This window comes from Chelonia mydas, chromosome 3 (genome assembly GCF_015237465.2).
Source record: "Chelonia mydas isolate rCheMyd1 chromosome 3, rCheMyd1.pri.v2, whole genome shotgun sequence".
Lineage (NCBI taxonomy): Eukaryota > Metazoa > Chordata > Testudines > Cheloniidae > Chelonia > Chelonia mydas.
This window is the reverse complement of record NC_057851.1, coordinates 156,789,014-156,815,995: the sequence shown is the minus strand read 5'-3', so window position 1 is coordinate 156,815,995 and position 26,982 is coordinate 156,789,014. Positions and strand designations below refer to the sequence as shown.

The 26,982-nt window shown below is 38.9% G+C and overlaps 1 protein-coding gene across 9 annotated transcripts in view; it reads right to left on the bottom strand.

Annotated features, from left to right (window-relative positions):
• RAB3GAP2 (RAB3 GTPase activating non-catalytic protein subunit 2) overlaps positions 1-26,982 on the bottom strand; it is a 73,531-nt gene that overhangs the window by 2,113 nt on the left and 44,436 nt on the right. For all 9 annotated transcript variants that reach the window (XM_037895700.2, XM_037895694.1, XM_037895698.1 and 6 more), the window contains 16 exons: positions 22,821-22,948; positions 19,997-20,210; positions 18,500-18,597; positions 15,630-15,735; positions 13,638-13,798; positions 12,650-12,866; positions 12,111-12,284; positions 11,874-11,980; positions 10,442-10,508; positions 9,307-9,377; positions 5,818-5,853; positions 5,052-5,126; positions 4,517-4,735; positions 3,116-3,205; positions 2,793-3,011; positions 1,349-1,507 (listed from right to left, as the gene is read on the bottom strand). In XM_037895700.2, the coding sequence (XP_037751628.1) occupies positions 1,349-1,507; positions 2,793-3,011; positions 3,116-3,205; positions 4,517-4,735; positions 5,052-5,126; positions 5,818-5,853; positions 9,307-9,377; positions 10,442-10,508; positions 11,874-11,980; positions 12,111-12,284; positions 12,650-12,866; positions 13,638-13,798; positions 15,630-15,735; positions 18,500-18,597; positions 19,997-20,210; positions 22,821-22,948 (2,141 nt within the window). The remainder of the gene's footprint in view (positions 1-1,348; positions 1,508-2,792; positions 3,012-3,115; positions 3,206-4,516; positions 4,736-5,051; positions 5,127-5,817; positions 5,854-9,306; positions 9,378-10,441; positions 10,509-11,873; positions 11,981-12,110; positions 12,285-12,649; positions 12,867-13,637; positions 13,799-15,629; positions 15,736-18,499; positions 18,598-19,996; positions 20,211-22,820; positions 22,949-26,982) is intronic.

Sequence of the window (26,982 nt, the reverse complement as noted above, 5' to 3'; positions counted from 1 at the left end):
CTTGTAATTGTGTTCCTCATCTTATCTCTAGATCAGGGATCATTAACTTTTGACCCGCGGCCCACCAGGGTAAGGCCCCTGGCAGGCCAGGCTAGTTTGTTTACCTGCTGCATCCACAGGTTCAGCTGATAGCAGCTCCCCCTGGCACAGGCCAAGGGATGTGCTGGCCGCTGCTTCCCGCAGCCCCCATTGGCCTGGAGTGGCGGACCGTGGCCAGTGGGAGCTGCGGACACAGCAAGTAAACAAACCAGCCCGGCCTGCCAGAGGGTTTACCCTGGCAGGCCGCATGCCAAAGGCTGCTGATCCCCACTCTAGATCATAGCAGAGTTAAGTAAGCCTAGTACTAGGTTGAAGTCAACACAGCTATTCTTGTATCATTACACTCCTTTGAACTCTATATTCAGGGAATCAGCAGACTTCAGAGAACTCCTTTGCTATGGTCAGATTCCTTTGAGCAGAATCAAAGTTGAAGAGTTCTGTACAGGATCCTGACTTCCATGAGGATAAACTTTACCCTCAGTATAGTCTTTAAACTTACAGAAACACTCATACATAGAAGACTCTTCAGGAGGACATGAGTCTTACATACAACATAATGCTACACTTTTTATGAATGCTTCTTGGATCAATTCTGGCACCACTCAAGAGAACCATGACACTCACTATAGTGCACAGCAAAAAACTAAATTTGTTTCCTCTGAAAGAAACTTCATTCTACAACTTCTTGAATTGTTTCACAGATTTAGCACAAGTTAGTCTTTCCCCTGGGCCAAGGAAAGATCAGCTACAAGCTGTTGAGCATATTGCCACTAATTACAAAGTAAAGCAGTCCCATTGTTTAATGGCTGTGCCCCTGCCTCCCCTGGGAAACTCTTATATTTTAAAGTGAAGATTAAATTATTTAATCTTTGGGAAACAAACATTCTTGGCTCCTACACATCTTGTCCTCAAGAGCAGCAAATATGCAATTGTTTACATGCACCAGAACAATTTCCTCCCCTCTAAGTGCTGGTAAAACTATTCCCAATAAAGTCTAGCAGTGAAGAGAGGCATTTCTGCAATATAGTCATATTTTAAACCAACCAAGGTATTAGCTCTATCCACTGAATTGACTGAGTACACGCAACTTGTAATACTGAAATTGTGTGGCTTTTTAGAAAATGTATAATGGAGTAAGTTGATCATGCTGGACTGTCTTGTTCCTATTAACCAGAACTGAAGTCAGGTAGGCTTGGACTCATCCTTTACACTAGAGCATTACTAAAAATGTTAAATTTTAAAGTAATAAGAGTCTTTGGTCAAGAGGAAGCTTTCTATAAATTTATTTTCTCATTTAGGCTGAACTTACCATAGCTTTAAGCCAGGTACATAGTGTTGGGGGAAGTCTGGCCAGCAGCTCCATGCCTTCTTTTGTCTGTGTGTGTAGTAAAGCGTAGGCCAGTCTCTGTCCTGTGAGCACAAGTAGCTGTGATGCAAGCACTTCTTTGTCATGCACTTGAAGAATGGCCTGAGAATAGGAATATACCAACAAAACTCATAGTAAAAATGTGTAAGACTACAGATTACCCATGTGGAAACTATTTTATCTTGCTTCAGCCCTAACCTTCAATTAATACAAGGACAAATGACCCAACAAATCAAGAAATTTGAAACTGATTTATCAGCCAATGGTATGGATTCATGTTAGTGACTTACTGAAAACTGTGAAACAAATCCAGTTTTGGCCAAGTCCTGCACGTAGAATGGAATTCGTATAATGACCGCATGGCAGTGAGTCTTAAGGCTCAAGCTTATACCTTAAGATTCCTGAAACGCGAGTTCATATCCCCTCTGTCTGAAAAACTGTCTCCTGCTAAGATGACAGACTAAGAGAACTGAAAGTCTTTTTTCTGTCTCAAGCCTGCACATTACCCTAAAGTCATCCGATGAGAACTACAGTGATTTGCACACAGACATATTACTACAGACACTTGAATTTTGCTTATTTTTCAAGCTCTCTAAAATAATTTACTTTTTCAATATCACCTCTTTGCAGATTTGTTACTTCCCTCTAATGAAGGCAGAAACTAAGCACCATGCAGTTTGAGAATTCCAGACATGGATAGTTCAAAGGTTGCATTTTTGTTTTAACATGCTGCACCAACTATTTAAGAAGCATTAAATAGAAGTTCCAATACCTCTCAGAATATCGGAACCAAAACCAGCAAATATCTCTATTCTGAACACAGCACAAAGATTTCATGAACATGCACAGTAATGAATTTTCAAACTATTCTTCTTTGACAACTTGTCTAAGTAAGTTTGACACTGAAGTTAAATGCTAGAGTTTGGGTTAAGGAGCTGCTCAAAATGGAAGGAGAGCACTTTGAATCCCCACATTGTTTCTTAACCGTACTGACAAATAAAAGTGAATTCTTATCCCAGACATCAGTGCTTAGCTCAACTAGACACAATGACTGTACCTGCTTAGTTTAGTTTTGTTCCGCACTGGTGGTAGAATCCCATCATTGAAAGGTGTGAATTCTTCCCCCCACTCTCCCCAAATAATTGGTCCTATGTTTTCCTTCTTTGCATCAAATAAATAAATAAACATGGCTGTCTCAGATAACTGTGTGCGCCAGAATCAAGTGTTAGAATGTGGTATGTTCTCTGTTGCTGGGGGAGCACAATCCAAGTCAAAATTGTTTGTAAAATATAGGGAGAATATGAATCAGTTACAGATCTGAGTAATTTAGCTGTGCCTCGTGATTTCAGCTATACTCAAGCTGCCAAAGGCACTTTTTAATCATTACCTCTTCTCCGAGATGATCCATTCCGTAATTATACAGTTCACACACATAATGCCTTCTAATCACATCCTCACTGAGTTGAAGGTGCTGAGCCAAATCCAGAGCTAAAGCTGGCCAGTCCTTGTCTTTTTCAGAAGGAAGTGGTGCCTCTTCTGGGAGACCTCTGGCCTTTTGTGCTGAGCACTGTACTTGTACCACTGCACTCACAGCTTTCATTAAGAACTTGGAAGCAAACACCAAAATGAGTTAGCAGCAGTTTAATTTTACCTGAAACTCCTTTAAAGGTCTATAGTTTTCTTGTGGCCATGTAAAGGATTTAAACTCACTTGTTGGCGTATGGATAACACATTTGGATCCATATCCCCACTGGGCAGCAGCTGAATGGAAGTCAGGTCTTTGAAAAATGCATTTTTGCCCTAAATTGAGAACAGAAAAACCCCATATTCCTTTAAGCGAGACAGACAGAGAAAAGTAGATCCATTTCGATCAAGCACTTGAAGGGATAATACTTTTTCCCCATTTAAATGCTATTGCATCTTAAGTTTCCAATCCCGAAGAGAAATGCAGTATTTTAAATTACTGAAAGGCTATGAAACAAAAGAAACGCATTTGCTTAAGCAATCATATGTTTTACTAATGCTTCTAGGTGTTTTTTAATTACTTCGCCGGGCATTCAAACTTAAAAGTTAGGCTACTAATTTCAATAGCAGAGGGTTCTCAATCTGCTATAGTTATCTAACCAAACTGAGCTATCATTACATAAGGAAAGGAATCACCTTTTGTTTTAAGCCACGAGCACTGCTTTCAGACCCTGAGGATTATCATTCTAGACTGACATGCCAGCTATGACATTCAGTGTGAAATACATCCTACCATGGGGTCTTTTAAAAAAGTCTAGTATTTGAGGGGTTTTGTTTTGTTTTAATATGTCTAGACAAGAATCAATAGCAAAATACTAACAAAAAATGGTACTTTGTGTTTATAAAAATATCTCAATACATCTTTAAAGGAGAAATCTGCACAGAACTTCTTCACAGAACCAATTGTTTTCCAGTAGGATTGGTTTACAATAGTCTACATCAGCACTTTATTTCTAAAATTCACTCAGTGTGTGCATCTCAGCTGGGAGGAAAGCAGCTCAATACATAGCATTTTCTTTACATCAGTTTTAGGACTTTGGGAGCAACAACAGATTACTTAAAATAAATAGTTCCTATATTTAAAATGTAGTGTGTTCTTGCTCTCAAGGCTACTAGCTATTTGTTCTTTCCCAAGAAAGCAGTGTGGCATAAAACATCAGGAATAATTGATACAGAGTGTGACAGATTACGATAATGAAATATAAGATTTATTCCTTGTAATTTCTCTGATCTGACAGCTCTCAGACTAACAAAAGTATGACCTAATCAGAGTGCATCCTGTATTTTCACCATGCAACAACAGTCATTGGATGGACTAAAATAAGGAGCTGATTTTGACACCTCTAAACCACTCTCAAGACATCCTATTCAGAAGAAAAAGTTACCATGTTTGTGGACTGCTGTTCTGGTAACAATCCTTAGCTGAACAGAGTGCACCAATTGTCTTTGACATAACATCAATCTACATACGGTGTTTAAAGAACTAGTTATAAATGACTGATAAACCATGCATGCCTGTTAACTAGCAGCAGCAAGGACAGCATTATATTATAAAACATGTACTCCTAACACCTTTAAAAGACATACCTTACTATCAAATAGTGAGAGAGGTTTCACACTCTTCAGAGAAAACCTCATGATTCCATATAATATAGTGCACAATACCGACTGGTGGTCGACAAGTGGGTAGTGGATGTGTTTCTGCTCCAGGGCTAGCTCTACTATTGAGATTGGTCCTTCAGCTGACAGCCAGGCATCTTCTGTGTCCAATACTGGAGGTTGCATTTCATCACTACTAACATCAGCCTAGTACAGCAATGCAGAGCAATCAGCATTCAAAACCATTATTATTTTAAGATACTGTTCAGAAAGGTTATGGGAATCTCTATTAAAAACAAACAGGAGTTATATTACAAGCCACAATTTCTCCTGCCAAAATATTTTAAAGAATAATAGAAATGTTCCATGTTCACTAGAAACTAATTTACAGACTTTGGTTAAATGAAGTCATTAAAGTAATTGTAGCTATATTATTCACGTTGCCTTCAATTTTCATGGCAAAAACTTACTACTAAAACCACGCATGTTCTTACATATTTTCTAATCAAAAGAATATTTTTACCTCCATTAAGGTTTGAAGAAGATCTGAACATGAGCCAAGAAAAGATGTCATTGCAGTATCACCCATACCTACATCCTATTAAATAAAGATAGAGTAAATTTCTGCAATGTGATTTTTAAAATGCATCCAAGTAAACATTTTAGTTGCAACTGACAAAAAGGAGGGTCTTTAGCAGCACTGTTTACATTTCTGAGAGGGCAGGCTTTGCTAGAGAATACACAAAAAGCACTAGCACTAATTTCAGTTCCTTTATCTCATTATGTTTAAGGCCAAATAGTTGTAACAAAAGATTTGGATATAACAGACAAAAGTAGAATTTGAGAATTTCAATAAAGCTTTGCAACATCTGGAAAAGTCTTGACTATAAAAGTTGCTTATTCTATCCACTTACTACACTGTTCTATTAAGTAACTATATTCCTCAAAGAATTTTATCAGAAACAACAAACCCACTATCGCCTGAACATAGTTTCAACTAACTCTTCCAGGAGTTGATAAAATTTTATGTGGACAGAACGTTAGGCAAGCTTCGGTCTCAAATTCACTTTCCGTAACATTTTTACTAGATTTGTCTACACCTTTCAACTTCGATTTGTCAAACTGGAAATTTAAGACTGATGAATTTTAGCCAATATTTTTTATTTTAATCTTTCCCACCCAGATCTCCTTATGCGTGGTCACATTAAGAACACAAAAAACAGATGTAATGACCATTGAAACAAAATAATCAAATATTGTCATCTTTAGACAAATAAAGTATTACTTGCCCTTCTGCATAATCTGTCCTTCGGAGCTTTTCCAACCTATTATAGAACAAATTTTCAGCATAAGTCTGACACATAAGCAGTCTATTTGTTAAAGTAACTTATTTTCCTTATACAATAGAAAAAAAAAAATTTCTACACAGCTAGATATGATACACTGAATGAATATCTTAAAAGAACTGTGATTGGATACAGGCTATAATACAAAATAAGAGCTGAGAAGCAGTTTCTATGCTGAATACTTTCAATAGGCAAAGCTTTTGGCAAAAACATTCCTTGCAGGCTGAAGTTTTCCCACACAGTGTCTCATCTGGGCGATTTATTTATCTGCCATCTGAAAAATCAGACTGAACGTGCAACAGTCATTTTCAAGATGTTTGAACATTCTATAGAGTCTGGCTTATGAAATAAAAAAATAGTTGCAGAATGATTGTAACATACCTAAGAAGCCTGTTATTTATGTTCATCTGAATAGCATGCATATGTACCTTTCTATAGAGCTTAGAAACATTTACCCATGGTGAACACTATTCAAAAATCTTGTGGCATGACAATAACCCTTCCTAACTTTCCATCTTTGCCAGTATTATTTATTTCACTACTAGTGCAGTAATTTTATAATTAGTATTTCAAAGCATTAAATGATGAATGAATTATGCAAGCTGGTGACTTTCAAGACTGGAGGTTGATGAGATACAAGGTTAAAAGAAGACAAGACCATCTGTCCCAGCCAAAGGCTTGACTCTTGGAATAGGATGTTAAACAGGCTACCCTCAGTTAGGAGAAAATCTGTGTTATTGCAAGATAGAGCTACCCTCTTGGGATCCAATTCAAGTTTCAACTGATTTTTCACAGGGTGCATCTTTAAAAGAGGGTAATCTTCATTTGACTTTTTACTTAATATTCACAAAGTTATCACATACAAAGAATGCTAAATATAGGTAAGGAAATTCTCAGAGCAATCCTTCATAAATCTCTGAAGCACTACAACCACTTCACTGGCTTTTCAATCATTTGACTATTAAGGCAGAGAAAAAAATAACACTCTTAGCAATTAATGGCAAAGTCTGCTTCTCAATCTCTTTAGTTTGCACTGAATTTGTGTTTCAAAACTGACAATCATACTTTCCTGTTACATGTGGAGTATGTTCAGTTTTGAAAAAAAATGTGAAATGTAAGTTGAAAGTTCTCTATGTTCATCATTTCTAGCTGTTCCATCACACTGGGCCTGATTCTGATCTAGTTTACATCAGGGTGATCGAAGGAAAAATTTCCACTGAAACAAATGGAGTTATGTTGGTGTAAAACTGATGTGAGAGGACTAAAAGGCACATAAAACCTGATCCAAAGCCCACTGACAGCAACTCAGAGACTCCCAAAGACCTCAGTGGTGCAGGATTGGGGCAATAGTATCAAGAATGAAATCAGAATGAAGATGAAATACATGACAAATATGAAAAAGCAGCGAGGAAAAATGGATACTGCAGAATAGCAATTGAGATAGGGAAGCCACAATAAGAAAATTACACAGTGTAAATCATCACACGCTTTCCTGTCTGTCTGAATTCTGAGCAAGAGTCAGATCTCTATTGCCTGTTTGGGAAAGTTACGATAGTGCTGCTAAGCTCCAATTTCCACAGCTCAATGAATCTTCTGCAGATGATGAAAAACACATGTAGATGGAAGTTACTCATTCCCACGGTATAAAGATCTCACTGACCCAAACTCTGTTGTGATTAGACTGTGCTGTGGTACCCTAATCAACAGCTGAAGGAAGATATATGGCCCCAGAATTCATATAGCAACTTGAATTAAGAGCATCCACCATGCTATACCCAAAGTCTGTAAGTTGGAGGACTTTTCATAGTCACTTTGGGAACTGAATAACTGCTAATATATCCAACACTATTTGGGGCAGTTTATATTTTGAGAGCTGTGGTAAGGCTGGATAAGTTATTACAGATATTTATCCTTTTGTTGGTATATTGTAATATGCATACAAGCTTCTAAGGAGCCCTGAACTGGAGCTTTCAAACACATTTAAATACATAAACTAAAGGTAGCTCACTTTTAACAGATATTGAACATGGATGTGTTCAAAGTGTTAGGTAAGAAAGTATGTGAAAAGACTGAATAAATAAGGCAGAAAATTTTTAACCGTACTTATTTAGATGTTACTGTACCAACGTACTACAGAAGCAGGGGGCTGTAAAAATGCAAGCAGTACCAGTAGGTAAAGAACTTTTGCTTAGGAGATGAGACTAACTGAATGCTTCTGCAGCCATGATTCTAGCTGCAGAAGGGCACATGGAAAATGAATAAATAGTACAAAAAAGATAAGCCACAGAAAGGAGAATAGGAAAAAATGAAAAGGAAAAAAAAAGGAAGAGGGGACAGAAATAATGATACCCCAGCATCTCTAAAGTCATCACCAGCATATTACTTTGGTACTCCCCTCTTTTGCCCTAAAAACTGTATTACAAAAATCTGGACTTCTCTGTACTAGTATGCTAGCGATCAATTAGCTCCCCTATACAACTTGCAAATTGATATACTTGAGGTAAATTCCTTCAGTTTAAATAGAGCAATTATTTGATAGCACTTAAACACAATTTGGAATCACCCCCTTTCCTCCCTAAGCAAGCCAGTTAATTCAGTACTAAATGTATGAAAGCTCACAAACAGACATATTTAGAAAGGACATAGCCTGGCAGAACAGATGGCAAACAGGTCCTGTAATACAAGACAGATTCAGCAAGCCAGGGGAGTTGAAAGTGTTCAGCACCATCCAGGACATGTTTTTGCATCTTTAATACCCCAAAGCCTAGAAGGAATATGGTACACAAGCCAAAAAGCAACTTCTGCATGATCTTAATAAAGGTTTCATGGTAAAAACCATCGAGTGCAGTTACAGCAATGCATAGGAAAAAATGTAGTTCTTGGGTTATCTATTAAGCTAATTTATTGGTTACCAGGTCAATAAAATGTATAGGATAGATAATACAGGAATGGAAAGCTCACATTCCTTAAAATAAAATCATTGGTAAAGATTTTTAAGTCTTTTTTTTTTTTTTTTTTTTGCAAAGGAGAACTTTTTGGAATTCACCCGTTCAGTATAGTTTTATGCTAGTGTCAGGTGAGAAAAAAAATTTAAGTGTATGCTCATTATTGATGTGTGGAAATATCTGCCAACTTCAGCTGCTTATTAAAACTTACAATAAGATCTGTCCAATACCTGGTCATTCCAAAAGAACAAACAGATGTGATAATTTTTCAAAAATAAGCATTTCCCAATATATGCTTTTCAAAAACAACAAGACTTACCCAATATAATGAAACCACCCAAGCAGCATAGTTTAGCTCTACAATCAAAGATGCTCCAAAAACATAAAAAGCAACGTTTTAAATATTCGATAGCTTAATATCTCTGTGAATAAAAAATTAATCAGTAAGAAATGAACTTAAAACTAACAGCCACAATAGCATGTTTACCTTGTCCATTAGGTATGTAGCAGCAGAGAGCCGTTTTACTATAAATGTATTCCACATCATTAGAGCAATACCTAAAAACAATTACAGAAATATAAGCTTCATCTGAATGGCGCATCAAAACAGGTTTAATGTAAACCCATACAATGAAAGTTATTGCAGAAGAAGAGAGCGAGGACTGATTTAAAAATTAATGGTACAGTACAACACAGATGAAACAGTACTTTGGGACATAGATTAATCTGTCTCCAACAAAAGGATAAGTCAGACTTTACCATATAGTCATGCAGTGATCTCATGGGATTTGCATTCCCTTAAGACAGCATCCGACACCAAAGCACAAATAGTTCAAAACTCATAAGTACATGGGCCCAGCATTCCTTTAGTAGTGGGGAATCAGGAGAGAAGGAGATTGCAAAGGGAGGCAGATGTCAAGTCAGCCGAATTATAAAGCAACAAGCACAAGATCCCAGTTTCAATTTCAGAAGTACAGGACTGCTTTGGTGTCCAGAGAGAGTAATTACATCTATGGCTAATCCATTAAGAATATCATATTGTGCACTATGATTAAAGGAACTGTTAGACATATGTAGCGAGTCTGAGACCGCACACATATAATAGATCATCACTAGTGCTTTAGTCATATACTGTATTGTGCTTGAAAGCAGTGAAGAGGCCTAGAACAGGACTATGCTCTATGATGCACAGTGTAAACAGGCAATATTGAAGAACAGGCCTTGAGTGATGAATGGAGTTGGACCAGAACTAACCCCCATAAAGATTAAAAAAGTTAGCCCAGCTTTACAGAAATGTGTTTGACCATGCTTCCAACTAAAGTAGTTTTCAATAATTTAGCAAAAGCATGTGTGGATGTGACCAAATCGTGTTATAACAAGGAAGGACTTTGGGGTTTTTTTAACATGGTTTAGCCCTATCTACACACCTCAATCTTTGTGGAAGAAAAAGACTGGAAAACTGGGGGAGCTTGAATGTCAGCATCAGAGTTCCCGATTTAGGCAGAGATGCTTGGCCAGCACAACAAACTGTACAGATTTAAATGAATCTCTATGTACATTGATTTATTTTGGTCTCCTGAAATTTTATCAAGGATGTTCTTTAACAATAGTTCTGTACTTACCATGCTGTATGTGAGCATTAACAATGCATCTGAGGTGATCTATAGATCTAATGAGAAAACGTGCTTCCTTATATAAAGGGGGAAGAAGAATAAAAAAACCAAAACACATTATTCCATTATTCAATGGCAGTTTCAAAAACAAATTGTGAATTCTTAAAAAGATGTTAATGCAGATGGTTTTCAAGAAACTCATTTTCCAGTTAAAAAATTTTAGGATTTCTTTTATTACAAGACCTGTTATTTTAATTTCCTCTCTTACCATCAAGCAAATGCACATACATATCAGTGCCACCTAAGCTAATCACCACTGAACACTGCGATTCTGATGTAATTTTCCAGAGTTTTAGTTTATATGCTGATGACACATTTCTTGCAGAAAAACACCTCCCTTGACTGTTGGCGGTTTATCTTGCAAATACAATTTTATTTTTGATTTAAAAAACTAAATCATTGTCTACCAAAAATAAGTCTGTTTTAGAGTCCATCTTTAAAAAAATCCAGAATAAGATAAACCTTTACTATGCAGTGAGGTGCCCGATAGCACAGATTTACTGAGTCTGAGAGATGCTGACCTCAGTTACGAACTCTGGATGTTCAGCACCCTCTCAGGATCAGAATTTTAGGGAGCGGTTACAAGTAGGGCTATCAAGCGATTAAAAAAAATTAATCGCGATTAATCCCACTGTTAAACAATAATAGAATACCATTTATTTAAATATTTGTGGATGTTTTCTACATTTTCAAATATATTGCTTTCAATTACAACACAGAATACAAAGTGTACAGTGCACTTTATATTTATTTTTATTACAAACATTTGCATTGTAAAATATAAAAAAATAGTATTTTTCAATTCACCTAATACAAGTACTTTAGTGAAATCTCTATCATTAAAGTTGAATTTACAAATGTAGAATTATATACAAAAATAACTGCATTCAAAAATGAAACAATGTAAAACTTTCGAGCCTACAAATCCACTCAGTCCACTCAGAGAAAGACAGTGCAGTAAAAATAATGTTTACAGTGCAGTAAAAACAGTGCCACCAGACTCCTTGTTGTTTTTGTGGATACAGACTAACACGGCTACCCCCTGATACTTGACAGTGCAGTAAAATAACCCTAACCAGATCAGCATTGTGTATTTGTGAGCTGTGCATATTTCAAATCAGAAATATGAAAGCTGAAGAACTTCCCCCTTTTCCCAATAAGACTGGCAGTGTCTTCCTGTCTGGCATGAACAGGTCTTCCTGTCTTGGTAGATGGTATCCCATACTCCTAGAATCTAAGACTTTCTTTTCTTCATTACTTAAATTTGTGCTCTCCATTTATCACAGTCTAATTCTGATTAATTTCCTTTGAAAAAAAGGTTAGCTTCAATTAGTAAATTATACACAAGTATAAATATACCAAAAAATTTAGATTACATTACCTCTGGATCTTTATTCCATTGCACTACATATTCCCAACAACAATGTGTGTGTAGTATATCCAATTCAAGACTACAAGGAAACTGCTGATATGCTAAATGCAGCAACTCTAAAACATAATTGAAGAAATTAGACAACTTTTTCATCCTAGTCACAATTTCTACTAATTAAAAACAATTCAGCCAACTCAGTCCCCTGGGAAGAAATTTAAGTTTGAAAGGGTTATTTTGTATTTTTACCTAGGATTGTTTCCATGCCCGTCTCTGCTCCTGGTTTCTCAAGGGAAACATTCCTGTCAATTTCTACAGATTCCTCTGTACTTTCTGTCTCTTTTTTCCGTTGTGCCAGCTTCAGTATCATGGGACTGAAGTCCTGTTTGAAAATCCATTTTGCTACACTGTCAGCAATGCCTCCTAAGATGCAAAAGGAAAGTATAAGGCACAGTCAAAGTTTGCCAGCGACATTGTAGAAGTAGTAAACTTGGATCTGAAACATAGATGACAAGGGAAGAGACTCATCTGTCAGTTAACAGAAATCATTAATTGTATAATTTTTATGTCAATTAGAAAATCTCAATCAAGTAACTGGTTACAAGCCTACAATGCAGTCTCCAGAAAAGAAATGAAAAATTTTAAAATAGTAAAAATTACATATAATTAACATATCCTCAGTGGGACTACTCCCAAAATAAGGTGCCATTCACTGGAGTAAGGGTGATAGAATCTGGCCCTGAGTTGGGTGAGAAAGTTAATCAAATCTGCTTTGCACGACAGTATACCTTTCCCTCCTTCAAGCAACTTCTTTACAGAGAGTCTGCAGAGTGGCTCAGCCTGTAGAGATGATACGCTGGTTGTCCTCTTTCTCACTTTACTGTGCAATAGTGTCTGAAGTATCAGACAATCTTCTAATTGTTTCAGTAGAAGTTTCCAATATTCAGTATCAAGGGAAAGTGCTTCCCAGGAATCTGTGTCAGCACCTACAACGGTTTGGGAAAACTAACAAAGCAGGTTATTTGTGAGCTTTTTTGCAGATCAGCTGTAGATGGAGAATGAACAGTTATACAAAAGTTAATCAATATTTAAATTCACACACAGGACTTACAATCTCTTAAATACATGTATGCATGTAAAGTACACACATAAAAGTGCAACACCACACATTCCAAAAACCTCAGTCTGTCTCTGGCCAAACATCAACCTGTAGACCAGATGCCCTCTTACACCTATAAACAAGAGCTTTTAACACTTAAAAAAATCAGAACATTATTATGGAAGGGGGATTTAGATAATCAGGAACTTTTTTTTTTTAATTAGTCAACTTAAAAATATTCACACAGTCAGAAATTGGCAGTGAGGCAGGCTGAGTATCCAAAACAACTTAAAAGTTTAGTTTTTGAAATCAACTAGGCTTCCAGCTGGTGTCCCTCAAAGTGTCTCTTTTGATCCTGCAAAACTTCCACTCATTCATTGTCATGAGACACCCTATAATTCACACTGTAAAACATACTGTAGGTATCTCCAGATTGAATTGTATATCATAATGGCTTGCAATGCCTTACACCTGGGCAGATTAATCTGCAAGGTCAAACACAAGTTTCCAGGTTTCTATTCCTTTGAATCCTATCCCAGAAAACTGTGTGTTTTGCGCTGGTTTTTGAGTGTTACTGAGTGAATGGCAAGACGTTCCTTCCCTCATAAGGGCAGAAGCTTTGCATGAATCTGATACAATTATTGCTGTAGGGAGGGAGAAGTCTCAGATTTACTTACTTTTTTCTCTGCCATACTGTCAGTGATCTGTGCAGTTACGGAATGCCCAACGTGTGCAGATAATAAGGCGGCTCCATTATTTTCAGACTGAATACAAGCTGTGCGCATTTGCTGCCACCAGGGGGAAACTGATTGAGAATCCCAGGACTCATCGATCGCAACTGTAGAAACAAAGGGTGGGGGAAAAAAAAAAAAAAAATCAGCTGGCTGCGTTGAGAGAGAAACTAGCAGAGTAACAACCTGACTTTGGAAGCTGAATTTGCCTTTATCTGTTAAAACATAAGGTGATTAAATACAGCATCTGTAACTGAACAAGTTCACTTAATCTGCAAGAGCCACGAAGTCATCTTTCTCTCAACTTTTCACCCACAATTTCTAGGTCTCAACCAGCCTTTATAATGAAGTGCAGAGTACGAACTACTGAGATTTCACCAAGTCCTCGTTGAGGGTTTGCAAAATATGATAGAAGTCACCAGGCAGTGAAGTCTGCTGTACATTTCTAATGTATCCAGTGGATCATATAACTATGAAGTGCAGTGCTGTACTAGGGTTGCCAACTTTCTAATCCCACAAAACTGAACACCCTGGCCCTGCCCCTTCCTGGAGGCCCCGCCCCCCACTCACTACATTCCCCCTCCCTCAGCGCCTTGCTCTCCCCCATTCTCACTCACTTTCACTTGGCTGGGGTTGGAGTGCAGGAGGGGGTGCGGGCTCCAGGGTGGGGCCAGAAATGAGGGGTTCAGGGTGCTGGAGGGGGATCCAGGCTGGGGCAGGGAATTGGGGTGCGGGCCCCGGCTGGAGGTGCGGGCTCTGGGGTGGGGCTGTGGATGAGGGGTTTGGGGTGCAGGAGGCGGTTCCAGGCTGGCAGATGGGGCTGAGGGTTTTGGAATGTGGGAGGGGCTGCAGGTTGAGGCTGGAGTATGGAATGTGGGAGGGGGTACAGGCTCTGGGCTGGGGCCGGGGATGAGGGTTTTGGGGCACAGGAGGGGCTCCAGCCTGGGGGGTGAGGCCAAGGGATTTGGAGTGTGGGAAGGGGCTGCGGGTTGAGGCAGGGGGTGGGGTGCAGGCCCTGGGGCGGGGCCGTGGATGGGCGGTTTGGGGTGCAGGAAGGGGCTCGGGGTTGAGGTGCATGCTTCTCTTGGGTATCTCCCAGTCAGCAGCACAGCAGGGCTACGGCAGGCTCCCTGCTTGTCCTGGCATCATGCTGCACCCCGGAAGCAGCCTGCAGGTCCAGCTCCTAGGCGGGGGATGGGAGGGAGGAGGGGAGAAGGCTCCACGCACTGCTCTCACCCGCAAGCACCACCACCCCAGCTCCCATTGGCCGCGGTACTTGGCCAATAGGAGTGCAGACACCTGGCAACCCTATGCGGTACTGAAGTTGCAGAGATGTGCAGTCAGTAAATGCTCCGGAGCAACAATCTCAAAATGGATGTTGTAGTAATAGGGCTGAACAAAGGCATTCTGGAAGGCTTGAATAGGAGGGGAATAATTAACAAGTATGGATAAAAACAACCACAACACACATCAGGCCCAGGATCAAGAAGTTTTGAGGGGGAAGAACCCCAAATGCACTCCACTACATGATTGTTCTCAGAAGCTAAGGTGGTGGCTGTAGAGAGAATGGGACATGGTTTGAAAAGGGACATTGTTAAAAGGAAAAAAAACAAAATATTTTTTTAAAAAGGAAATCCCTCCAGAGACATCTATCTTTTCAAACTGACACTGGAACCAAGGTCCTTAAATCTCAGCGTTTCTATGGATCCAAACCAAAATTTCAAACCTTCCAGTCACTATAAGGTGAAACAGTTTTGAATTGTAATTTTAAATAACCCTATTATAAAATGCTTATTATAAAATACAATCAAGTAATATTTAGTTGGGTTTGCTTTATTTACAGAGCAGTACAGATGGTCAGAATGGTATGTTTCCGACAACCACGAATACTAGTTTTAGCTGACTGTGATATTTTAAGATTATGAATGTGTATTTCACCTTTCATTTTGCTCAGAAGGGACAGCATAGTGTGAAGACAGCAGACAGACTGTGGTTCATCTAGAATATCTTTTTCCTTGGAAAGCCACACACTGAGAAGCAGAGACTGGGGGAAAAAAGTGCAATATTTATTACATCAAAGGTTGTATTTTCTCCAACATAACTTCTTAGGGTGGAGTGAAAATGTATGATCCCTGGAACCATTTAATAATACATCAACACAAAGAGTTCACTGGTGTGCCGCAGATGATACGTCACATGACAATGCTTTTAAGTGCAACAGTACCACACTTCAGCAATCTTTCAATTACAGAAAAAAGATCCCCGGGACAAACTCCTCTCATGAGCCAGCAGACAGACAATTGCAGTAAAACAGCCCATCTCAACCTGGACAAAATTAGTATCATGTTATTATACAGATCGCAAAATAAAGGCAGGGAGCAGAAGTTTCTTAAAACCGGAAAAGATTAAGTTCAGTGCTTCAGTCATAACTCTGGGGTAGGAAAGTGCCAGAGTTAGGAGAAGATGAAACATACAAGAGACAATGAACATAGGTTGCAAGAAATGAGCATACACAGTTGATGTTAAAAGCGCACATATAGTACAGAATCCAAACTAGGGGTGTTTTTTTGGGGGGAGGGGGAGCTAATTCACTGATCAAATAAATTGTTTTCTAAAATTAAAGTAGTTCTATTAAGGCATGTAATGAATGTTAGCTAAACAAGTAGTTATTTGTAGAGGACTGTATATTAAGATTTTTTAAAAAGTTAATACAAGGATTTGATGCATAAGAGCTATATTTAATATCAGTGACTAAAAGACCAGTTTAACTAGTACGTCATCTTCTCAACCCAGATAATTACTCTATAGACTCCTAATTATATTTGGATTCAATTAACCCTTTGGTACCAAGAGTCACAATTCCTCATACTCATGCACAACAATAGAAATGTTGAGAAATAGCTGATAGTTTAGATGTTCTAATCATCATAGTGCAATGCTAATTAAGAAATTTCTTGTGTGTGTAGCTGAACAAACTTATAAATTACAGACAGCAGCTACTTTACATTAGGCTTTGGTAGTCCTGTGATCTTTCCAAAATTGCAAATAATGGTATTCATGTTTATTTGGACACAAGATGCTGACTGAGTGATTCCCTCTAACAATAGCCCCAAAACTACTACAGAGATTATGGCAAACTGTGCTAGCTGTCTGGCAGACTTTCACTTCATGAACACACAGATTAGAGTAGGCTAGTCTACCTTCATAAAGGTTGCATGAATGGAATACTTGCAACGTGCAAAATACAAATGGCAAATAAAAGTGATTCAACTCTGAAAAATGACTCAATCAGACATCAGGAATATTAAACAATTTTCCATCTTAGTATGTCTTTGCCTAGATAATTACACATTTAATCAGTAACGAACCTGCTATTACTAAATTTGCAGAATGCAGCACTTTAGATTGTAACCTGGTATTAAATCCTACAGAACCCTGAGGTCAGGTCTATGCTAGAAGCTTTGGCCAGAAAAGCAATGTTGGTTAGATGTGTGATTTTTTTCTGCAATGTTTCTATGCTAGCAAAAGCCCTACTGTAGACACACTAATACCAGCATAAAAGTGCTTGTACTGTAGGTCTTATTCCACTTGCCAAACAGGTATAAACTGTAACACACAAAAGCACTTCCTTGCAGGTATAAGTTGCATCTATACTACAAGCATTTTGCCAGTATAGCTATATAGCTATATAGTATAGCAGTATGGAGTATACAGTATAGTATAGCTATTATAGGTTAGGCCTTAGTAATCTGTTAAAATTTTAGTCGACTATCAAGCTGTCTTTAATTACACCTGCTTTGGAGGTAAAACTTAGCAGCAGAGCAGGTTACAGGAGGGGGAAAAAAAACAGGAGAACAAACAGGCAAAATATCTACTCGACGCTATAAAAAATGCTCTGTGCATTTCATAACAAGCCAATGATTTTTTTTTTTTTTGGAACATGAGGGTCTGTCAGCACCCTAAAGTGGGACACAGCCTGATGTACTGCCTTTACTCTACATTGTCAGCTTAAAGAAACTCATACCCTATATACAAATCTGCCTACCTGTACTATGTAGATTATCAAAAGGTTTTTTTTAAATCTAATCTATTTGCCACTGCATATGCTGTGTTCACTATTTGCAGCTCTCTCAGGTTAAATGAAGAAAATCAGTAACTCAGTTTCACTTTCAGGTTCTTATTGCTGTGGTGCTTGGGTTTCAAGCACTGCAGGGAATATTTAGTTTAAAAAGGATTACCTTCACTGGAATTTAAAAGATTAGCCTGTAAAAATGCATTTTTAAAAAACAGTTTTGAAATTACATTCATTTTTTAAAATAATTTCTCACTTGTTTATAACAACTTTTTCTATGTTTGAAATGAAAATGTTTCCTCACCAAGTCTCATTCCACAAAAATATGTATTGCACTTGGATTTATTGCTTATCTGCTGGCATGAAGTATATTATTTCTCATAGCAAAAGAGCAGTGAAGAAAATATCTTTAAGATGGCATGTGTATTGCTGAATATATACATTATATAGTAATTAGGCTGAAGACATTTGGGGCTAGAACTTAAATGCCTCTCTCTATTTTTTCCTGAGTTGTACCCATTTTATTATATAACGTAATTGACAATGCTCTCAAAAGAGGGATTTACAGATCTCAAAAAGGGCAGAAGGCTAGACACTAACATGCTAAGTGTACATGGTTATACCCAGTGCTTGAAGGTCAATATTATAAATTGGGAAATTTTTCTGGCATTGAGATGTTTAAATTCATGAATATTCTGGGTAAAAAGCAAGGAACACAATTAAATCAGTATCTTACCAATAATAACTGAGGGCTAAATCCTGCAGACTCCAGTGTATGGCACATTTCCTCTGTGGAACTCTCTCCACACAAACATTTCCAGAAAAAAAAGCTGCCTAAAAACAAACACATCAACTTCATCTACAATGATCCAACACTCAACATGCAGATGACTGGTTCACCAGACAGATCAGGACTTACTGGGCTTGAGGCAAGGGAGCTTTGAGCAAACAGTGTAATATCCTAATGCCTAGGTCACAGCCTTTCTTTGGCTGATGCGGAGCCTGTGGATCCATAGATAGACAAGGATAGGGTCAAGGAGATACTTCTGGACAGCTGCCAGGAAGTGGGATACACAGAGCAGTACTGTTTGGAATGACTATTTTACTCTTAATTCTTTTTTCCAAAAACAAGGAAGAAGGGAAGGCAAGTAGAGTGTGTGGACAAAGGGCTATATAACAATGTAAAAGAGATTGCACCAGTTCAGATTATCATCATTAAATATAGAGAAGAGTTTAAAAAGTAGAATATGTATGAGAGCAAATTTAGCTGCCAAGTAATCCATGCCTGTGTGCCACGGTGGCGTGTTTTAGAATCCAGCATAGAGAACCGGAGCTATTTTTGCTGACTCACTCTGGTGTCAGATCATGAGTCCTATTAGCTCCAACCCAGGAGTATACAAATGGTTGGATGTGTCTGAGGCAGAGAGAAGTACAGGCATAGGGGCTCTCTTCTAGGAAACAAAGCTGAACTCAGGAGAAAGTTTACATTAGCATTTATGTTTTGTTGTCATTATTTATACCACCAGCTTACAGTAGTTCTATTATTGAGGCAGCTTGTCTATTGGTGGTTCTGGTCAGCAAGAGGCCTGGTGACTCTGTCCTGGTTTTAAAACCCAAGTACAATATTTTGGAGGGGATATAGGAGAAGTACACTGAAGTAGACTCTAGGCTACCCTAGAAAGGGCCTTTGATGTTCACACAGACATAAAGGTAGGCACCCCAGGAATTCTTCACCTCCAGTTCCTCTCATGAGGAAAGTTTGTTGAGGCCATGACTAGACGCCATTTGCCTCACAAATATACAAATTTGGTATCTGTTAAATAGTTGGGCAGAAGACATAACTTGATATCTGCTAATATGAGGTGCCCTTTGCAGGTGGGAAGTGGTGTAGGGGAGTGAGATAGGAGGACAGTTGAGAAATACTTTCCTTCTCACTCCAAGGAGGCAGCTTGGTATGGGAGGTTGAGAGGCAACACATTGATGGGAATTCCAGCACCCTGTTTCCTGAAGCTAAGGAGAAAGTGTGGGTTTCTTGCCCTAGCAATGCCCCTTGATCTAACTGGAGAGCCTCTGCCTTCTTTTATTTCAGTGTCTACTTAATAAATGTAGTCCTCTGGCTAGTAAATGTCCATCCAGTAAATATTTTGAGCCCCGTCTTACCCAGATTTTAAAGTTAGACTAAAACAGAATGAAGCATTAATCTGACAAACACTAGTCCTTCAAGAGCTCTTACCTAAAGCCACATATTCTCCTTCATCTAGTTTCTTCACTAGAATCATGTCCTTTTCATATTCTAAATACTCCAAGAACATTTTCACAGGCAATATACCATCTTTATCATCAGCAAATCGAACGGTGGTTTGGATGTTTTCTTGCTTGTAGTTTTCCAGTAACGTCTGGAGCCTAGCAAACTCTTTTTCATCCAGCCTGAGTAGTTTAGCCAAATCCTTAAAAGCAGAAAGATTAGAACAACTGTAAATAATGACCATATGTAAGTTTGTATCTGGAGATATAACATACTTATTTCCCACACCCAATTTCTCTCTGCTGTACACGACTACAGTTTTTTTTAATTAGCCAAAAATCCTTGAGAAAGCAGCCACCTTGCAAATTGGGCAGACCTATTGCAAGGTTCTGTAATGCCTATATGCAGAGACTTCTGTAATGCCACTAAAAGTAACCCAAAATATGAAGTAGAACATTTTGTACATCTATTTAAAATACTAGACACAAGGCAGATTTGGTCACAAGTTAGTTTCCAGAATTAATTCCTCCTCCCAAAAAGGATAAAGGAAAGCCTTCTGCACTTAGGACAAATGATTGGAGTCAGGAGACAGGAGTCCTGGCTCTGTCTCACATATTAAGTGACTAAGGCCATGTCTACACTGAAGGGAAAAGTCAATCTAAGCTACGCAATTTGAGTTACATGAATAGCGTAACTCAAATCGACGTAGCTTAGATCTACTTACTGCGGGGTCCACACTACGTGACATCAATGGGCGACGTTCCCTCATCGACTCCTTACAGGAGTCAATGGGCAAGTGATCGGCGGTTGATTTAGCGGGTCTTCGCTAGACCCGCTAAATCGACCGCTGCTGCATCAATTGCCGCTGCATCGATCGTCCAGTAAGCGTAGACAAGGCCTAACACAATGTTGTTAGGAGGCTCAATTAATTAGCATTTGTACAGCACCTGAGATCATTGAACAGAAGGTGCCATAACTAGGTATTTCTTTAAGTATTTTTGCCCCAGTTCTGCCATCCTATGGTCTTGATCTCCAACCCCCCAAAATGTATAATTTTTAGGGCTATCAATTTAATCACAGTTAACTCACATGATTAATTCAAAAAATGTATCACGATTAAAAAAATCACAATTAATCACAATATTAATCACACTATTAAATAAAAGACTACCAATTGAAATTTATTAAATATTTTAGCATGTTTTTGTACATTTTCAAATATACTGATTTCAGTTACAACACAGAATACCAAGTGTACAGTGCTCACTTTATATTATCTGTCATTACAAATATTTCCATTGTGAAAATGATAAAACTAATAGTATTTTTCAATTTATCTCATACAAGTACTTTAGTGCAACCTCTTTATCGTGAAAGTACAACTGACAAATGTAGATTTTTTTTTGTTACATAATTGCATTCAAAAACAAAACAATGTAAAACTTCATAGCCTACAAGTCCACTCAATCCTCGTTCAGCCAATTGCTAAGACAAATAAGTTTGTTTACATTTATAGGAGATAATACTGCCCTCTTCATATTTACAATGTCACCTGAAAATGAGAACAGGCATTTGCATGGCACTTTTGTAGCTGGAGTTGCAAGATATTTATGTGCCAGATATGTTAAATATTTGTATGCCCCTTCATACTTCAGCCACCATTCCAGAGGACATGCTTCCATGCTGATGATGCTCATTAAAAAAATAATTAGTTAATTAAATTTGTGACTGAACTCCTTGGGGGAGAACTATATGTCTCTTGCGCTCTCATTTTACCTGCATTCTGCCATATAATTCATGTTATAGCAGTCTCGGATGATGATGCAGCACATATTGCTCATTTTAAGAACATTTTCACTGCAGATTTCACAAAACGCAAAGACAGTACCAATGTGAGATTTCCAAAGATAGCTACAGTATTCGACTCAAGGTTTAAGAATCTAAAGAGCCTTCAAAAAGTCTAAGAGGGATGAGGTGTGGAGCATGCTTTCAGAAGTCTTAAAAGAGCAACACTCCGATGCAGAAACTACAAAACCCGAACCACCATAAAAGAAAATCAACCTTCTGCTGGTGGCATCTGACTTAAACGATGAAAATGAACATGTGTCGTCCGCACAGCTTTGGATCATTATCAAGCAGAACCTGTCATCAGCGTGGACGCATGTCCTCTGTAATGGTGGTCAAAGCATGAAAGGACATATGAACCTTTAGCACGTCTGGCATGTAAATATCTTGCGACACCAGCTACAATAGTGCCATGCGAACGCCTGTTCTCACTTTCAAGTGACACTGTAAATAAAAGGTGGGCAGCATTATCTCCCACAAATGCAAACAAGCTTGTTTGTCTTAGCGATTAGCTGAATAAGAAGTTGGACTGAGTGGATTCGTAGGCTCTAAAGTTTTTACATTGTTTTATTTTTATTTATTTTTGAGTGCAGTTTTATTTTTGTACATAATTCTACATTTATAAGTTCAACTTTCATGATAAAGAGATTGCACTACAGTACTTGTATTAGGTTAATTGAAAAATATTACTTCTTTTGTTTATATTATTTTTATTACAAATATTTTCACTGTAAAAAAGAAAGTAAGCACTGTACACTTTGTATTCTGTGTTGTAATTGAAAGCAATATATTTGAAAAAGTGGAAAACATCCACAAATATTTAAATAAATGGTATTTTATTATTGTTTAACAGCGGGATTAATCGTGATTAATTTTTTTAATCGCTTGACAGCTCTAGTAATTTTCCATTTAATCTACCTGCCAAATGGTTAATTCTTTCACAGAAAGAAGTTTTCATGTTACTTACATTATCAGAGAGCGGAGTGCTTGGTTGCATGCTCAAAGAATTCAGTTTGCTGACTGACTCATAAAGATGCAGCAGCTTTAACTTATTTGCACAGAACTGGAGCAACCCTTCATCAACACACACAAACTCTGGAGAGAGAGAAATAAAGACGTGCATTAGTTGGAATGAATGTGTGTACTGGAGCTGTGAAATGTTCTTTGTAGTTTCATTAAACTCTTATAAAGGAGTTAGATGACATATGCTCCAGTGTAATGTTTTCGACACACTGTTGCTCACGATATGATGTTTAATCCATGGCAAATTAAAGAGAGGATGATTTTTGCCCAAAAGCAAATAGGGTATCAGGCTTATTTTTGCCAAGAAAAAGGCTGCAATGGAACACCGAACACAAGGCTACTGTAGAGGACCTTTTGTGCACCAGCATGTAAAAATCAAGGAAATGCAGGATGCTACAGATTGCACTCATCAAGTAATTACTTTTTTAAAAACAAACACAAGTTGCAAGTACCTTGCAAAGTACAATGCTGCATGAATTTTAGTTGTTATGCTGCCAATATGTGAATGTGGTAAATCTGCAAATAATAAATAAAATAAAAAAGCTGCAAATAAAGTTTCCAACACTAAAATTGAGGAAGCACAATGGGCATTATTGTCTTTCAGTGATAAAACAGAAACCATGTTAACAAAAATCAATAGAAATCCCCTGATATTTGTAATTCTTCAGAATTTGGGAAAGCAACTAGCATAACTATGGCAGCCAGAGAAGACACATGCAATTGATATCAACCCAGAGTTTAGAATTTTAAAAAGCACTAATACCTCAATACAGTAATAGTTAATTTGACTAAAAAATTAAGTGTTTTCTTCTTCTTTATCAAACTAAATAAAGAACCTATTCACAGCTCAACTTCTTGTGCAAGTTGAAAGGCACAATGGAAACACCAAGATTAAGGGAGGCTGTTTTTCAGTTTATATAGTAACTCAAATTTGTGAAGAAACATGCAACAGACAATTCAACACCTCAGTATAATTTGCATAACACTTCCTGCAATTTCAAAACAAGCGCAGAAGCAGTCAGTTACAAGAATGCCCAAAACAGACACCAACATCTGCAATTAGGAGTCTTTCTAAACTGTTGAGTTGCTACTCAGCATGCACGCTCACTCAGTTTGTCTTCTACCTGCTAAGGCCTAAGCTGAAGAACAAGATATTGAATCTAAACAATGGGATCAGGTAACAAAAAAATGTGTCATTTGATGTATGTCTACTTTCTTACTTCACCTTGAATAGCCCCTTGAAATGTGTTAACTACTTATGCTAAGTAATCTCATCCACCTTGTATTTAGCTGTGACATACAGCATACATTTCCCAGACCTGAAGAAGAGTTCTGTGTGAGCTTGAAAGCTTGTGTCTCTCACTACCAGAAGTTGGTCCAATAAAACAATGGTTTTCAAACTTTTTTTCTGGGGACCCAGTTGAAGAAAATAGTTGATGCTCGCGATCCAACGGAACTGGGGATGAGCGGTTTCGGGTGTGGGAGGGGCTCAGGGCCGGGACAGAGGGTTGGGGGTGAGGGCTGTGGGGTAGGGCAGAGAATGAGGGATTAAGGGTGTGGGAAAAGGGCTCTGGGATGGGGAGGGGGTTGGGGTGTGGGAGAGGGTCAGGGTTCTGGGCTAGGGGTGCAGGCTCTGGGGGGGCCAAGGATGAGGGGTTTGGGGTGCAGGAGGGGGCTCTAGGTTTGAGGGGGACAGGGGATTGGGGCACAGGGTTGGGGTGCGTGCTTACCTCCAGTGGTTCCCAGTCAGTGGTGCAGCCAGGGGTGCAGAGGCAGGCTTCCCGCCTGTCCTGGCACTGCGGACCGCACTGCGCCCCGGAAGTGGCCAGCAGCAGGTCTGGCTCCTAGGTGGAGGCGCGCAAGCGGCTCCACACAGCTTTCACCCGCAGGCACAGCCCCCCAGCTCCCACTGGCTGGGAACCGGCTCGGGAGCAGCATGCGGAGTCCTGCGCCCCCTCCCACCTAGGAGCCGGACCTGCTGCTGGCCGCTTCCGGGGCGCAGCGCGGTGTCAGAACAGGTAGGCACTAGCCTGCCTTAGCTGGGCAGCACCACCAACAGGACTGTTAATGGCCCGGTCGGCGGTGCTGATCAGAACCGCCATGACCCAGTGCGACCCACAGTTTGAAAACCACTGCAATAAAAGATATTACTTCACCTACCTGGTCTCTCTACTTTCTTAATCTGCATATGTGGGAAACCAATTCTTAAGAACAACATTTGATAAGCACTATCTGTGACAGACCCAGTATCATATTTAATAATGTCTTAATTTACCTGACATTAAAGGACATAAAACAAAGATTCTAAACTGATTTTTCTGTAGAAAGATTTGTCTCTGAACAAACCATCTGTGTGCTCAAATGACTTCCCAGTGTACAATTTTCTCTCTATGAAGCTCACCATTTCTCAGATACTCTACTATTAAAAATCCTGGAAACAAAAAGGAAATCCGAACAGCTTGGTACAGCTAATCAATTGACCTTTTCCTCACAATAGCAGCATTCATACAGGCCAACATCTGTTTCAGAATATCCATTTAGCCACAATATTACTGGCAGATACGCAGCCAAACTAGGAGGCAGGAAATTGAGCCAAATTTGTTCTTTACTGTGACCAGGCAGGGAATACAGTAATACAGTGCAGATGGAAAAAGAGAGGACAGTGCATAAAGCACACATAAGCTAACAAAGAGGACTCAATAAATACAAAATGAAAATGGAGGCATAAATTTTCCAATTCATTGTGAAAATAGTTTCTCATAAGAATCTGTATTTTTAGGACTTCACATATGAGTGGATACACTAGCTATTTAAAGCCATATCTTGTCCTGATCATGGCAGGTCAAAGTTGGGCAGAACACTCCAAGGGTAAAATCCTGGCCCCATTAAAGTCAATGGAAAAACTCCTATTTCATTCCACAGCTCTGAAGTTACACAGACTGACACATCATCAGTGAGGGATCCCTCACTACAGAGATGGTCAGGGACAGGCCTTCCCAACCCACAAGCATTCTGGGATCCACAGGCAAATTCTGTTTACTCAGGGCCTCCATGCACCTCCTGCAGTAATACAGGTTCTGTGAACTACACTGCCAATGGCTCAACTGTTCCTCCTCACTGTGTGGAATGGAGTCCATGCAAAACAACAACAATAGGATGAACATTATCTTACGCTGGAAAGTCGCTATGCATCTGAAGGTGATTTCACAGAGATAGACTCTTCTCCTGCTCCCTCCCTCAAGACCTAGTCATGCCCCCCCCAAAACAACAGAATCCAAAATGCAAGAAGCATTTCATTAGTTTCAAGGGAGGAGTTATGTTGGGTTATTTCACCCTCCTCCATCTGTCAGAATTTTGACCGAATGCACTTCTTTGGCCTGAGAAACCTACCCTTAAGGGAAACTGTGGATACAGCCCCCAGTTTAGAAAGACCTAGAAGTGCAAGACCAGTGAAGCCATGCTGCCCACAAGGAGAAGGGAAGCATCAGATAGATCTACAACCATTTCAGTGGCATAAAACCTCTGTGCCCATGGTTCAGTGCCTTCAGTGAAACCAAAAATTTTAAGGGTTTAAGGGGCCAGACCCTCATTTTCTTCCTAAAGAAGGGGGAAGACTGAAGAGGGAGCTCCATAAGGTGGAACCTTGTGGAGGCTCCTGTTCTATACAACAGATTTGAGCCCAGCTTATTTTTACTAATATATACAAAATAGAAGTTTAGTGAAGATGCTGAAACATATTGACAGAATTATTTGCAAGTCAATGTATATAAACATATAAGACAGGAATATATCTGTGTGTATTTATATGAAAGCAATTTATGTTTCTTGCATCTGCAAAATATACATAATGCATGGACTCATTCAACCTGTCAAAGATTTCAAAAATATACTGAAGTAATTCTTGCATTATAGATACATGGCAAGTGCTGGAGAAGGTGCTCACTAGCAAGCTGATGCAGGCAGGGGAAAAAAAAAATACAAAAGGAATGTCTTGCTCTAGCTGGCAGAAAAGCCAAGCAGGCCAAGCTTGATGAAGCAGTGGATTCCCATGATAGATATTCTCCTGGCCTCACAGCAGTAGTCTTGCTTCAAGCCACACCACGGAT